Genomic DNA, 13,378 nt, shown 5'->3' with positions numbered 1-13,378 from the left:
AATAATAACCAGAAAAAAATAAGATTTGGTGTATAATGTGGGACTTAACTATAAACAAGCCCATAATACACTGGGGACGCTTATTTTAAAATGAGAGACTTGCCTTCATTGCAATGCAACTATATACTGTATGTTTGCCAATAACCAATAGTTCCAAAAAGCAACTATCGGCACCGATTAATCTGTAAAACTGATATATCGGTCTACCTCTAATTTTAACTACACAGACAGCATTTTAAAGTCAACATGAAATCATTTACTAAATGCATATCAGTGTTCTTTTTGTGAATGATTCACCAATGCACATTATTCCAAAGGAAAGAATGTTTGTCTTCCTAATCTTTCATCAAAATATGATAACTTGCCTTGTCTCCGAAATGACTTTTCGGCCATCAACATTTTTCAACCCTGTGAATCAAGTTTCTCTTGAGCGTCTTCATTCCAGACCAGGTACTTATGAGGTTCCATGTGGTTTGATGGTTGCTGCCTTAGTAGGCAGTAGTCAGCAAAGTCACAGAGCTTCAGACTCAGAGTAACGTAGACCCAGTAAGAATTTTTTTTAATCCAAAACAAAAACTAACAAAATCCAAAGCAACCCATCTCCCAGAGACAAAGCTATTTGGGATAAATTTTGCCATTCAGGATGAAATTAATTCATTACTTGGTTTAACAACTACAACTAATAACAATAAACCATTGAAAAGGACCTTATTTATTCAATTTCCCAGGCAAGTATGAACATTAGTAACAGGTTTGCTGGAAAACTCAAAGTTGCCTTTTATTTTGTCAGATTCTCCTTCAACTGTTCCTCACAGAGCCCGCATTTCCCATTATTCCATTTTTGTATTGTGTTAAAAATGACAAGCCCCTTCCATTTGGAAGAGATCACTCAGATTTAATGACAATACCAATAACAATGGCTGTCACACTTCTGTTAACCTGTAATTAAGAGTACCCACGCAAGGATCTGTGTGCACGCTTCTTGGCACTGTCTGAATCATCTCCATCTGATAACCACAAAAGTTCAGGATGTACCACATCCAACAGCATCGCAGAGCCCCAGTCGCCATAGGCGGAGAAAATAACAGTGCTGCTCAATATGAAGACCACTGGAAGCAGCATTTTAAATTGGAGCCTCCTGTTGGGCCTTGGTTCTCCTTCAGTTTTCTATTGTGTCACAAGTTAGCATGGTAGAAAGAAAAGGATGGTGACTTTGAAAGAAAAGAGGTAGTAACAAGTGATGGACAAGCAGCATCCCGCTTTTGTGCGCTTTGATGCATAACACTCTTTCAGCAATCGACTTTCAGCAAAAGACTAGTCCTTGAGCGGGAACAGGTCATGAATTCTCTTTTCGTACAGCTCCAGCTAAATTGGCTCAGGGGAGCCTGACTTCATAAGTACAATTTAAGTTTCTTGGGACATGAAAATACACAATATAATAGCACATACAATGTGTTATGCAAGGTTAAATGGGAACCTGCATTTCACACTATGTTCATATAAAATTTAATTAACAAAAATGCTTACGGAAACTCAAGGAGATAGTCCAAACTCTTCATTGTCTTCAGGGTTCCCATTTTTGACCAAATCGGATATAATATTGCTTGCAATCAACACAAAAGCAATACTGGTTCTAGATATCTAGCCGATATTTTAAACTATTTAAACATTTATATTCAACTACTGAAATTTCCATGAATTAAGATTTAATTTCCCTGGAAAAGACAATTATACACAATTTTAAAATTCCCTGATATTTCCAGCTTTATCTGTATTTATGACCAAGGGAACCTCTTCCACTTCAAGACATATATTGATCTGTAGCCCAATTTGTGCTGGGTGGCAAGACATGGCATCCTGGCAGGCAATTACTCATGTGCTCTTAATGCATGAGTGGTATGCTTCCTACACACTTGCAGGAGATAGGATCACAGAGAAATACCTCCCATCTCAATGACATCCAGTACAAAATCAATAGTTGTTTGAACTGTCAATTGTGCCAGTACAAAAGAGCTTCTACTTGATTTGGGAGTAACAGAGGAGAAAGACTACCTTTGTGACTTTGTGTGTCACTCCACCCATACAGGGTCATGTGAAATTAAACCAGCACATGAGAATTAAAGCAGTGTAGCTACTACAAGAGTCTTGTGTGAGGGCATAAAACTCCATGTGAACTCTTCTCCAAAAGCGTAGGAGTTCATTTAAAGGTGAAGTGTGATGTTTTCAAAAGGTTAAAGTAATTTCTATCAAAGTCTAATGTGGTAACTGTAGATAAGCCTTTAGCAAGTCAACATCCGTAAATGTCTACGCACTGTGGTCCTTTCAAAACAGAGCTGTTTGTTTCAGTTAAGGTTGAAACCTCATATTCAGGCTTGAATGTGTTCTATTATGCTTTTTATACCCTTCAATGTCTATGGTGACAACAGGTTTTATTGGTCCAACATGTCATCTTCAGGCTCAACTAATGCCCGAGTTTGCGGCGGGGCTAAATGTTCGTCCAAACAATGGTAGATGTGAGTGTGGCAAAGATAACATGTTTGGACAAAAAAAAAAAAAAAATATATATATATATATATATATATATATATATATATATATATATATATATACACACACACATACATATATAAACAATTTCATAAAAATCACAGTTAACCTTTAAAGGATGCACAAAAGAGGCTGACATTTATTTTTAGGGACTCTACTCCCACCCTATTTCACAATGACAAATTCAGCTTATTTATGCAGGTTTATTGGTGAATTGTGCAAAGGCCTCCAAGAATTTTACACACAAGACTCAAGGACTCAGGCTGTCATAAGACAGTAAAGGAGAAAACAATCAGCTAATCACCTTCCTTTGCCTCTTCCTCCCTTGATGACTTGGTATTGAGATAAATAGCTTACCCTGGGGCGAAACACCTGATTGCAGCATCCAGCCCTCTGTCATACTATACGCTCACAATCACAGCAGAGGGAACTCATTATCTCACCTGCACTGATAAATCAGATCTGTTATCTAATGCTGCAAAAGTGTGCTGAACAACATGCTAATCAAAGGTCATCAACAGAACACGCACGTCCATCAGCAGGACTTAAAAAAAGTGTGACTCAATACTTAAAATATCATGTTATCATCTGAAATTGTGTGAACAGTGTACAGAATTATACTAAAGCCTACAAATGCTAAAAAAAAAAAAACTAAAAAAAACAAATAAGAATTCAAACTCAATCTTTAAAAAAAAAATTCTCAACAACAACAAAAAAAAAGCATCTGCACTAATGTGACACTTTTCTGACTGAAACAGGATATTCAAAAAAATAAAATAAACTAGGCAGGACTTGATCTTATCCATCAAGAATTGTTAGGATATAGCAGAAAATTTAGCTGTGATCTTGCGTGATGCTCTCACCAATGTTCCTCAGTGGGTATAGTTCTGCCTATAATTAGAAAGTAAGAGAAAACTTCATCATGGTAGTAAAATCAAGCTTCTATGTTGATCTATGGCCTCTGCGGCCTCTCCTGAGGCTCTTTAGAGTTTACAAGGTTGTACGTTTTATTCCATGTTGCATGATGAAACGTCACACCATTAATCTCAATCTATTGATCCTACATCGGGGAGGAACGGCGGGGTCCAATTAGTATCAACTGAATGTGCCTTTGCATATTCCACATGGTGGCAAGCTTTTCAAACTACCTTAATGGGTGGAGAGGGAGTTATTTTTAAGGGTGGGGGTCACTGATGGGTTGATAGTGGCAGTGTTGATGGGTAGACCCTCTCGTGAATCCAAAAACCTGAATGTCAAGGTCTGTTGAATATTGCAAACACACAGACACACAAAAAGCAAATGCACATGTTAAACTTGACCTTGTATGTCACTGAAATCTAATGCCCATGGGAACAATGTTAGCACTGTCCTAATCAGGAAACTTACCATGACCCCAACAGGTCAGAGGTCCAGTGTACGTTCCACAGCCTTAGGTTGAATCACGATGTTGCAAATCCCTGCTGAATGTCAAAGCACTGTGGTTCCTACAGATTCAAGGTTACACGGTCTTGTGTTTCTGGACAGTACTAGCGTAGACAGAGATAGTGGCTAAATAAATTGAGAATAACGTGTTGCAATGACATCCGTGAGCAAGCAGAGGCAAAAAAGTTCCTTGGCTGACATTGGATCAACAGAATCTCACAGATCTAGACAGTCTTCACCAACATGTGTGGAAAGTCTATTTGTTGGAAACTAACACACCTTTTTTGCCCTCAGCAAAAGGTATCTTACAATCCACAAAGCCATGTTATCTTTGTGAACTGAGACATGTTTGTACTTGCTGCTACTACAAATGACATTGGAGCTTAACAGCAATTTTGGAACATAAAAAAATAAAAATGAAAAGCAATTTATTTTATTTTCAAAATCAATCGTTCAAAAACTTGACTTGGACATGTAATGTTTCCATCATGACCTGAGAGGTTATTACCCTCCATACTGCTGACAGTGACAAACCTCTAAGAAACTTCTCAGAAAGGTTCATTTTATAAAATACAAAAAAAGCACAGTAGTCCACAAAAAAGCAATTCTTGAGAAGTTCTGAAGATGTTTTGTGGCCATAATTCTGCAAGCAAACAAAACATTAAAAGTTACAGGATGTTAAGCTTGAATATGAGGAACTATTTTAACATTGAGAAAATTACACACATCACTAGGGGTGGGTGATATACCGGTAGACATGGTAAACCAGTAGGAATTTGACAACCGGAATAGAATTCGGTTACACGAAATCGCCACTGTTTGGCAAGAAATGTGTACATTATTCTATTCTCGGTACACATTCTGTAAGAAAAATGGAACACCGAGCGGCTGCAGGTTCCACAAATCCCTGTAAATGAGAAGATGGAGATTCAATTACATTCATCCATCGAAGCAAATTAAATAAAATGTATCTCGTATTCTAAATATGCTTCTCTTCTGACACACGCAGCTTTGTTTCACAGATTGTGGCGCACAATGTCTGGATGAGTCCAGCAGGCTTCCCATTTGTGCTCCAGAGAAAGAAGAGCGCAGAGCGGGATCAATCGTGATACTCGATCCGGTTACTCTTGATATCGTGGCACAAACCACAAAAGTTACGTGACCCATTTGAATTCTTGAGTTTTTTTACCTTAAAACGCTATAGAGGAAATCAAACATCTCAAATGGCTTGAAAGCCCGATATTCTAACCAACACTGAAGAGGAAAACAGCTTAATGTGTCAAGCGACAACAACTGTGTGTCATGCAGGTTTTTTTTAAACTACACATCATCCCCTTAATAAAATTCTGTTTGAATGATGTTAGATATTAGGAAATAAACCAGCCATGTTTGCCTTCAGATATACAATTACTTATACCATAATATAAGATTTTGGTCATATTGCCCACCCCTACACATCACCTTTAATACAACAAAATGAAGTCTATATAACCTCAAAAAAAGCTATTCCAAACTTTCTGTCCTGCATGGAAGACATGAACGGAAGACCAAAATGTAGGTTGACCAGCATACAGTAGTACATCTTATTCCAATGAAGATGTGGGCAATAAATGACCCTCTTTCAAGGTTCAAATTTTACCATGTCATTTTGATTTATCATTCTAGACAGAGGAAATCACAAGGACAAATGCTGTTGTGAAAAGCAGGTTTGAATGCACAAAATGTGATTCCTCCACTCCCCCAGCTTTCATTCTCCATTCAAAACTAAATGAGATACAAGGACAATGATACATGTCATCCTGTTTTTGCTGCATGTTTGTACGGTCTTGATTACTGACTCATTTCTGTTTAAATGTAACACATATGGCCATTCCACACCAAATGCTGAAAGACTAGCAAGATTTTGTGGCATATGGGCAAATGACGCCCGGGAGAGTCTTTAGAAGGATCACAAAAAAAAAGCCTGATCCTTCCAAACATAAAAACACAATGAGAACTAATTAAATAAATCTGTGCAAAAGAGACTTTATCAAATCAAATGACTGTATAAAGAAATCAGCATTCAGCAGCAGGGTGATCTTTACAATACAGGAGGCACAGTACCACAAAATGCTTGAGAAATGTATCATGTTATGTATACTAAAGTATGACTGCAAAATGATAAGCATATAATAAATATGTTGAGGGAAACACTGCAAGAAGATTTGACCTGTTTGAGCTGGTCTTAATGACACAATGCATCTTATTTTAAGTGCCGTTTTTCTGATTGCTATAATATTGTGTTATCCTTTTTGTAAAATGAATAGTCTTTTTTGAAGCATCAGCAAGGCCTGAAACTTGGTTAAATAATCTGATTAGCTCATACGATGAAAAGCATTTTATCCAACTCTAGATGACATTGTTGCTAGGTGCAATGGCAAAGACACCTGTACAACCAAGACATGGGCATTAAAGGGATATGATGATGTAAAAAAGAAGCTATGAAAATTAATGGTGACTGAGACTAACATACTGCCTAACATCTCCATTTATGTTTCACCATGGGAAAAAAAAGTAATGCCTGTTTGGAACAACAAATGAGGTTGAGAAAATGACAATTTTCCTTTTTGTGTGAACTTTCCCTTTAACAACAGGGTAAAACAAGGTAATGGTAAAAATGTACACCTTTTGTTCCAAACAACTGCAGTCCTGCGATGCACAAGAGAATCTGTATCTCAGAGACATACAAAGCATTTCCCTCTATGTCCCAGATCTCTCTATCCATTCAATACAAAGACACACAGGAGGAGGAGGTGGAGGCTTGCAAACAATATTAAAACAAAATAAAAACATAGCAATTCTGCACCGATCCAAGGACACAGAATCATCCACAGCTTCCAGCAATATTCCCACTTTGTATGAGGAGGCTCACACGGCCTCCGTTGGATCCCTCAAACCCAACTGCATGCCACATTGCAAGGCAGCAAGGCAGCATCTCACCAGGTCTAGCATGCTGAAGATGGCACTAATGCCACGTATAGGATTTGCCTTTGCATATAGTGGCATGCTGTTAGACTAGTCTCGTGTAGCAAGACCAGACCTAAGGTGAATGCATCCATGATACTGCAGAGATGCGGCTAGCTTTAGCGTGTTAGCCAACCTCAGTTCAACACTTGTATCTCAAAGAACGTACATACACGCATTGAGCACTTTATTAGGAACACTTGTAAAACTACTTATTCTTGCGATTATCTAATCCGCCAATCATGTGGCAGCAGTACAGTGCATAAAATCATGCAGATACAGGTCAGGAGCTTCAGTTAATGATCACATCAACCATCAGAATGGGAGAAAAATGTTTTCTCAGTGATTGACCGTGGCATGATTGTTGGTGCCAGATGGGCTGGTCTGAGTATTTCTGTAACTGCTGATCTCCTGGGATTTTCAAGCATAACAGTCTCTAGTTTACTCCGAAAGGTGCCAAAAAAAAACAAACAAAAAAAAAACCATCCAATGAGCAGCTGTTCTACAGATGGAAATGCCTTGATGAGAGAATTCAACAGAGAATAGCCAGACTGGTTTGAGCTGACAGAAAGGCTACAGTAACTCAGATAACCAATTTGTACAATTTTAGTGAGCAGGCTAGCATCTCAGAATGCACCACATGTCGAACCTTGAGGTGAATGGGCTACAAAAGCAGAAGACCACATTGGGCACTTTTTAAGGGACATAGTGTTCCTAATAAAGTGCTCATTAAGTGTATATACACAGCGTGGGGTGATGGTAAAGCACTGATCTTACATTTGTAAGATCCTGTCTTCACTTAAGTTCTTCTTGTTGCTGCATTTTCCATTATTTACAATTGTTTGGACACACCAGCATTGCAGCCAGGTAACTCTGCCCCTTCCGCTACATACAGCAAGCCACAAGCACTGAATGCATGAACTGTCCAACATTCCATACTCCATTTTGACAGTTGAAGAAGTGCATCATCCAGGTACTCAAAACACTTTGTTGCATTTTCAGTGTTAACGTACTACTCGCACTTCTTACACTTCAAAATTACATAGAATAGTGCAGAAGTGTGCAGTTTTGGACGCACCTCATGTCCAAATGTTCATGTTTAATAAACACAACAAGTGAATTGTTTCATTTATCCAAGATGGTGGAAGCAAATATTAAACCCACATAACCTTAAATACTCCATTCTACACAAGATCTTTTCACATTAACATACCAGAACTTCACAACTGTGCACATAAAAAGCACACACGAAGAATATGAACTTGAGAAAAGCCCTCCAATTCCACCCAATATTCAGAATAGTGGTATATCAATACGGATTTGTCAATTACTGATTCTTAAACTTTTACATTTGGATTGCCCAATCTTGAATATTTTGGTTACATCCTTGCCACAATATTCAGCTGACAGAGAAAATGCAATCCATTCACCTTACCTACAAAGATTCATCACATGTGGTCATGGTCTGTGATTATACCGAATAATTCACTTTCCTTTCAAAGAAAGCAGAACCTCACAAACATCAGTACTACTGCTTTAGAGAAGACAGCCCTTTCTGAAGATCAACCAAAGCACTTGGTACAAATTTTTTTTTTTTTTTTTTTTTTAACTACATAGCATCAACATTTGCCATGAGTAAGTGATGCTCTATAAGGAGAGTGACAAATTATATTCTTTATTCCACGTGTGTAAATCTAGTCCACTGTCTTCTGAAATACGATCATTCCACACTGCTTTGATTTGATTCAATATATGATCTTTGTAGTGCCTAGTCAGTGTGTTTGCTATGGGCAAGAGCAACTGACTTCCTCCCGCTGACCGTTCAGACCTGTTCAACTCAACATGCATGGCTGAGATGGATAAAATTTCATTGGGTGCTGAATCGTTCGGAAATTCTGTCGCTGTATTTTGACCAATAGCGACAAGGCGTGCGCGAGGATACAGAAAATATCCATTGTTATCACAATTATTTACTCTGCTTGCGTTAAATACGATAACAACAGATAGCGGGCTGCAATTCATGCCCCGCGGCTATAGGGACTTTTAAAGCAAAATGATAACCCTACAGAACTGCACGTGACAAATATATAATTAAAGCGCTAGTAAAATGACTATATTCCAATCGTGTTATAAAAGCGTTTAACACATGTAAAATTAACTGTCAAACATCGGATGCACATGGTTTTTTAGCCCAGCCAAGTGGAAGCGAAGTAAATGTCATGACTGTAGGCAACATTATTAACACGAGTATATACACAACACTATGTAGGCTACTAATATTATATATATATATATTATACACACACACACACACACACACACACATATATATATTATATATAAGGGCTGTCTTGACAATACCTCCCAATGCAGAACCGAATTTTTGATAAAGGGGGAAAGTGAACAGATAAAGCCTTTACTAATTCGATTTCAGGGAGGATACCCGGCAGAACAAGTGCATTACTACGGAATTCCTTCGAGTCGGGCGCGGTATAGGGCTCAATTCATCGAGACCACTTGCTGAACCGCGTGGAAACAAAGTTGATACAATGAAGCACCGAACGTTCCAAACACTAACAGTCCCAATGTAAAAAAAAATATAAAAAAAAAAAACAGCGCGCGAATGCATAACAATAAATAGAATCGAGCGCAACTTGCACGCGAACACGCCGCCGAAACACACAGCGCATGCAAAACTACTAAACCAGAGCTTTTCATACCTCCTTCCTGGTCGGCTTGTAGACAAGCGGGGATATTTTTCTTCCAGCCCGGCATTTCGGTGGCGTCGTGTGCATTCAGGGGCTAAATCTCAGGCGCATTTCACTGACGGCACAGCCGCTTCCCTCCGCGTGCATTTCCCCACGCCTCGTCCCTTTATACACTGGCCGCCTGTGTAATTCAACGCCGTGTCTCCCTCAGCCTCGTTGTAGAGTAGAGCTGGGCTGAGCTGAGCGGGGGGTGTGAGCACAGCAGACACACAAACGGGAAGGTGCCCACTACTACAAAAGAGAGAGTTTCCCTCTTCCTCTCCCCGCGAGTCTAGAATTGTTTCATTATTTCATCACATTAAAGCAGCCATAGTGCAAATGTAAACGTAACTCCACCGTTTTTTCGTGTAGCCTAATTGAGGTGTAATTGCCTTTAGTGGGCTGATGGTCTATTCCAGTGAGAGTGTGTGGTCTCCTTCATTGACATCTTATAGCTTACATTTGCTCAACGATGCGGGTGTGATGTAAATCAATTAGGAATGTGATTCATATCTGTGAAAAACTCATATCTTAAACAAGGTTTGCAGTTTCCAAAAGTGCATTAATAATCTATTTGGTTTTCTGCCCCGTTGTTGTTCGTCACTCATTGCAGCAAGCACGAGTCCACCTACAGTAATTGTGCTGCAGTTTACCGTTGAACCTTTAGTAGTCTCTTGGTGAGTGGGTTTCGAGAGCCTACTGTGGTGAACTCAAACTTTAATGAATCGAATATTTAAGCGAGCTGGTAATTTAATTATATCTGCTTATGGAACATTTTCAGGCGCAGAGGTTATCTATACATGTTTATAACTTAAAAGAACCTTGTTTTGATTATGGGGGGGGGGGGGGGGGGGACTTTCTTCAACTTATGCATAGTATGTATTTCCTGGAATGCACTTTGGTCAAGTGAAGTTGTTTTTAAATGTGCTATAGAAATAAAGTTGTATTGTTAAATTTTGTTTTTATAGGCCTACTATCAAATATATTTAGGTACATATTTAGTTTAGTTTTTATAGGGTAGTTGATGCATATCATGCTCATTAACTTTTTTTAATCTATATCAAAATTTTAGGTTAAAATCTACAAGAATGTTAAAGGAAATATCTATGATGTACTTTGAAGTTGTACACACCAAAAAAAAAAAAAAAAAAACTAGTTGGAAAATGTTTTGAGTTCAATATAAAGTTGAGCTCAATCGACAGCATTTGTGGCATAATGTTGATAAATATTAATTGCAGCTTGTCCCCCCTTTTCTTTAAAAAAAGCAAAAATCTGGGTTACAGTGAGGCACTTAAAAATGGAAGTGAATGAGGCCAATCCATAAACGTTAAAACTACCCAGTGTTTCAAAATTATCACCACAATACGTAAACAATAAGTGCGTTAACATTAGTTTTATTGTGAAAAAATTGCTTGGACGATTACACATTTTTCCTGACGATGCGACACCGTAAACCCAGACATTTTGTAGTGTGCTGCTCAAATAATACATGAGTTTTAACGGAACAATTAATGGAAGTGCTTTTATACAATTATAAGCTTCACATTTCTGCCTTTAAACCCTCCAAAAAGTGGCCCCATTCACTTGTATTGTAAGTGCCTAACTGTAACCTTAATTTCTGCTCTTTTTGAAAGAAAAGGAGGAATTTATTTTTTGTGGTAATCAATTTTATGCCACAACTGCTGTCGATTGAGCCTAACTCATATTGAACTCAGACTATTCCTTCAAATGATCATGTGTTGTGACAAATAATTTTTTAAATATCAAAATTCCATGTAGTCTCTTAATTGATATAGTCATAAAAACTGCATGCAGAATACTTATCAAATAATTAACAAAATGCTGATTAAAATGGTTTTAGACAGAGTTTAGCCTATCTCACCATAGGACATGTCAACTTTCTATATACAGTGAAGTAAATCAACACATTAAAATCACATCTGCAGCTGTTATTTTTAACTCAGTCCAATAAGAGTCCCTAGCACAGGGGGAGCAAACACAAAAAAACAAAACAAAAAAAAAACATTGAATACTAGATTAGTTGGGATATGTGATAAAATATTTATAATTACAGAAAAAAACATTATTTCTGGGATAGCGTGCTTTTGTTTGTCCTCTTTGGGAAGTACTACTGTACGTGCTGTCTATTCTTGTCGTCCCCAATACTGCTGCAAATGGCAATATGGCACTCCATGCTTTCTCCAGTGTGTAGACAACCAACACAGAACCACTGGGGAAAAACATACAGATAAATGTGGGTTAGGTGACGCTGCTACTTGGTGAGCATTATGACACATCATCATTGGCCTACTTTTCTCAGCCGCTGCTGTTTTTTATCCTTATGTGTTTCCTCCGCATCTCGTCCTCTTGCTGTCCATCCATCCATCCACTGGGGTGCCCTGGCGGCTTCACACGCACTGGAGCGTATGCTGCGGAACAAGGCCAGTATGAGTCGGGTCGGGCAGAGCTCATCCTCATTCAGATGCTTTTCTTCCATCCTTCCATTTTGCCATCCATCCATTTGTCCCTCGGGCAGCATACAGAGTAGCACATCACACTGTAAGATGATACACTAGAGGAAGTGGGAGGGGGTTGGGAGGGGCACCTGCTAGCTTGAGGGAATTTGATGCCCTTACTTATTGGCTCCCAAGGCCTAATGGTTTTCACTGGTGGGTGTAAAAGTGAAGATGTTGAGAGACTGGGCAGGAGTGTGGATAGAATACTTGTAATTACACATGGGAGGGATTTTATACTTGGAAATGAAATATTCAGGAGCAGGCCTAGCTTGACGTTGCTCATAGTTCCTATTAATATGTGTATGAGAGGTTTCTATGGTTGCTAAGCACAAGGTGCCATAGGATGATGACTCAAGACTGTGTATGAAATTTTAGCTGTATCGTGACCTCAGGGTTGCATGTCTTCAGTTCCAGCACATTTCGTAAGGGTTAGGGTTAGAGTTATAGGGTTAGCGATACAATTCAACCCTTTACTTCACTTGCACTTGTGGGGCAAAATACACCCCAGAACCCTACTAGATCCAGCCCTGTTCTATAGGTTAATAAAAAGCCACCTTGAGGTATCACAGAGAGTTAAGATGGTCCTGAATGCATAAAATAATTTGTTTGTTTATTGATTTGTTGTGAGTTTTTACCTATAGGGCTCTTTTACCATAGCAGCACTATTGCTGCTAGCCTCTCATCAACCAATGCTCTGAAATTTTTAGATTAATCAGTCACCGTTAAATTGTTCTATTAATGAAGCATGAAGCTAGATGGACAACACTTTCTGTTTCATCATATGGTAACTATATAAAATGGCTGAGCCACAGCAGTCTTTTGGTTCTCCTACAAAACAATTTTCATTATAGTTTGGGACAAAATATCAAAATTATTATTCAAGGAACAGCGAATCAATAACGAGGTATGCCTTTATCCATTCAGTCTTGGAATTCATACACTTGCCACTTTATATTACTAACAATTAGAACAATAAAGATTAGAAGTTGTAACTGTGAAGAGAATGAGCCATACTTTTTTAGAAGTAGCTCCATTTATAGAACAATGTTTTTCTTCCTTCAAAAACACAGCGATGATGCCTAAATACTGATTCCCAAAAAGTTTCCACAATGCTTTTCCATTACTGGCCAAACGTTCCAGCAG

The 13,378-nt window shown here is 38.4% G+C and overlaps 1 protein-coding gene across 2 annotated transcripts in view; it reads right to left on the bottom strand.

The window, feature by feature from the left end:
- The window catches only part of LOC127434957 (glutamate receptor-interacting protein 1-like), a 388,121-nt gene extending 378,201 nt beyond the window's left edge, over positions 1-9,920 (bottom strand). The window contains exon 1 of one of the 2 annotated variants that reach the window (XM_051688013.1): positions 9,693-9,920. Coding sequence is in view for 1 of the 2 variants with exons in the window: in XM_051688014.1 (XP_051543974.1) it covers positions 9,693-9,747 (55 nt within the window). In the remaining variant the exon portion in view is untranslated. The remainder of the gene's footprint in view (positions 1-9,692) is intronic. The other variant, XM_051688014.1, reaches the window with a different exon arrangement.
- Between the last annotated feature and the right edge of the window lie 3,458 nt (positions 9,921-13,378).

Source organism: Myxocyprinus asiaticus, chromosome 45, assembly GCF_019703515.2.
Source record: "Myxocyprinus asiaticus isolate MX2 ecotype Aquarium Trade chromosome 45, UBuf_Myxa_2, whole genome shotgun sequence".
NCBI classification, from domain to species: domain Eukaryota; kingdom Metazoa; phylum Chordata; class Actinopteri; order Cypriniformes; family Catostomidae; genus Myxocyprinus; species Myxocyprinus asiaticus.
Note: the sequence above shows the minus strand (reverse complement) of the source record. Positions and strands in the feature narration are given on the sequence as shown.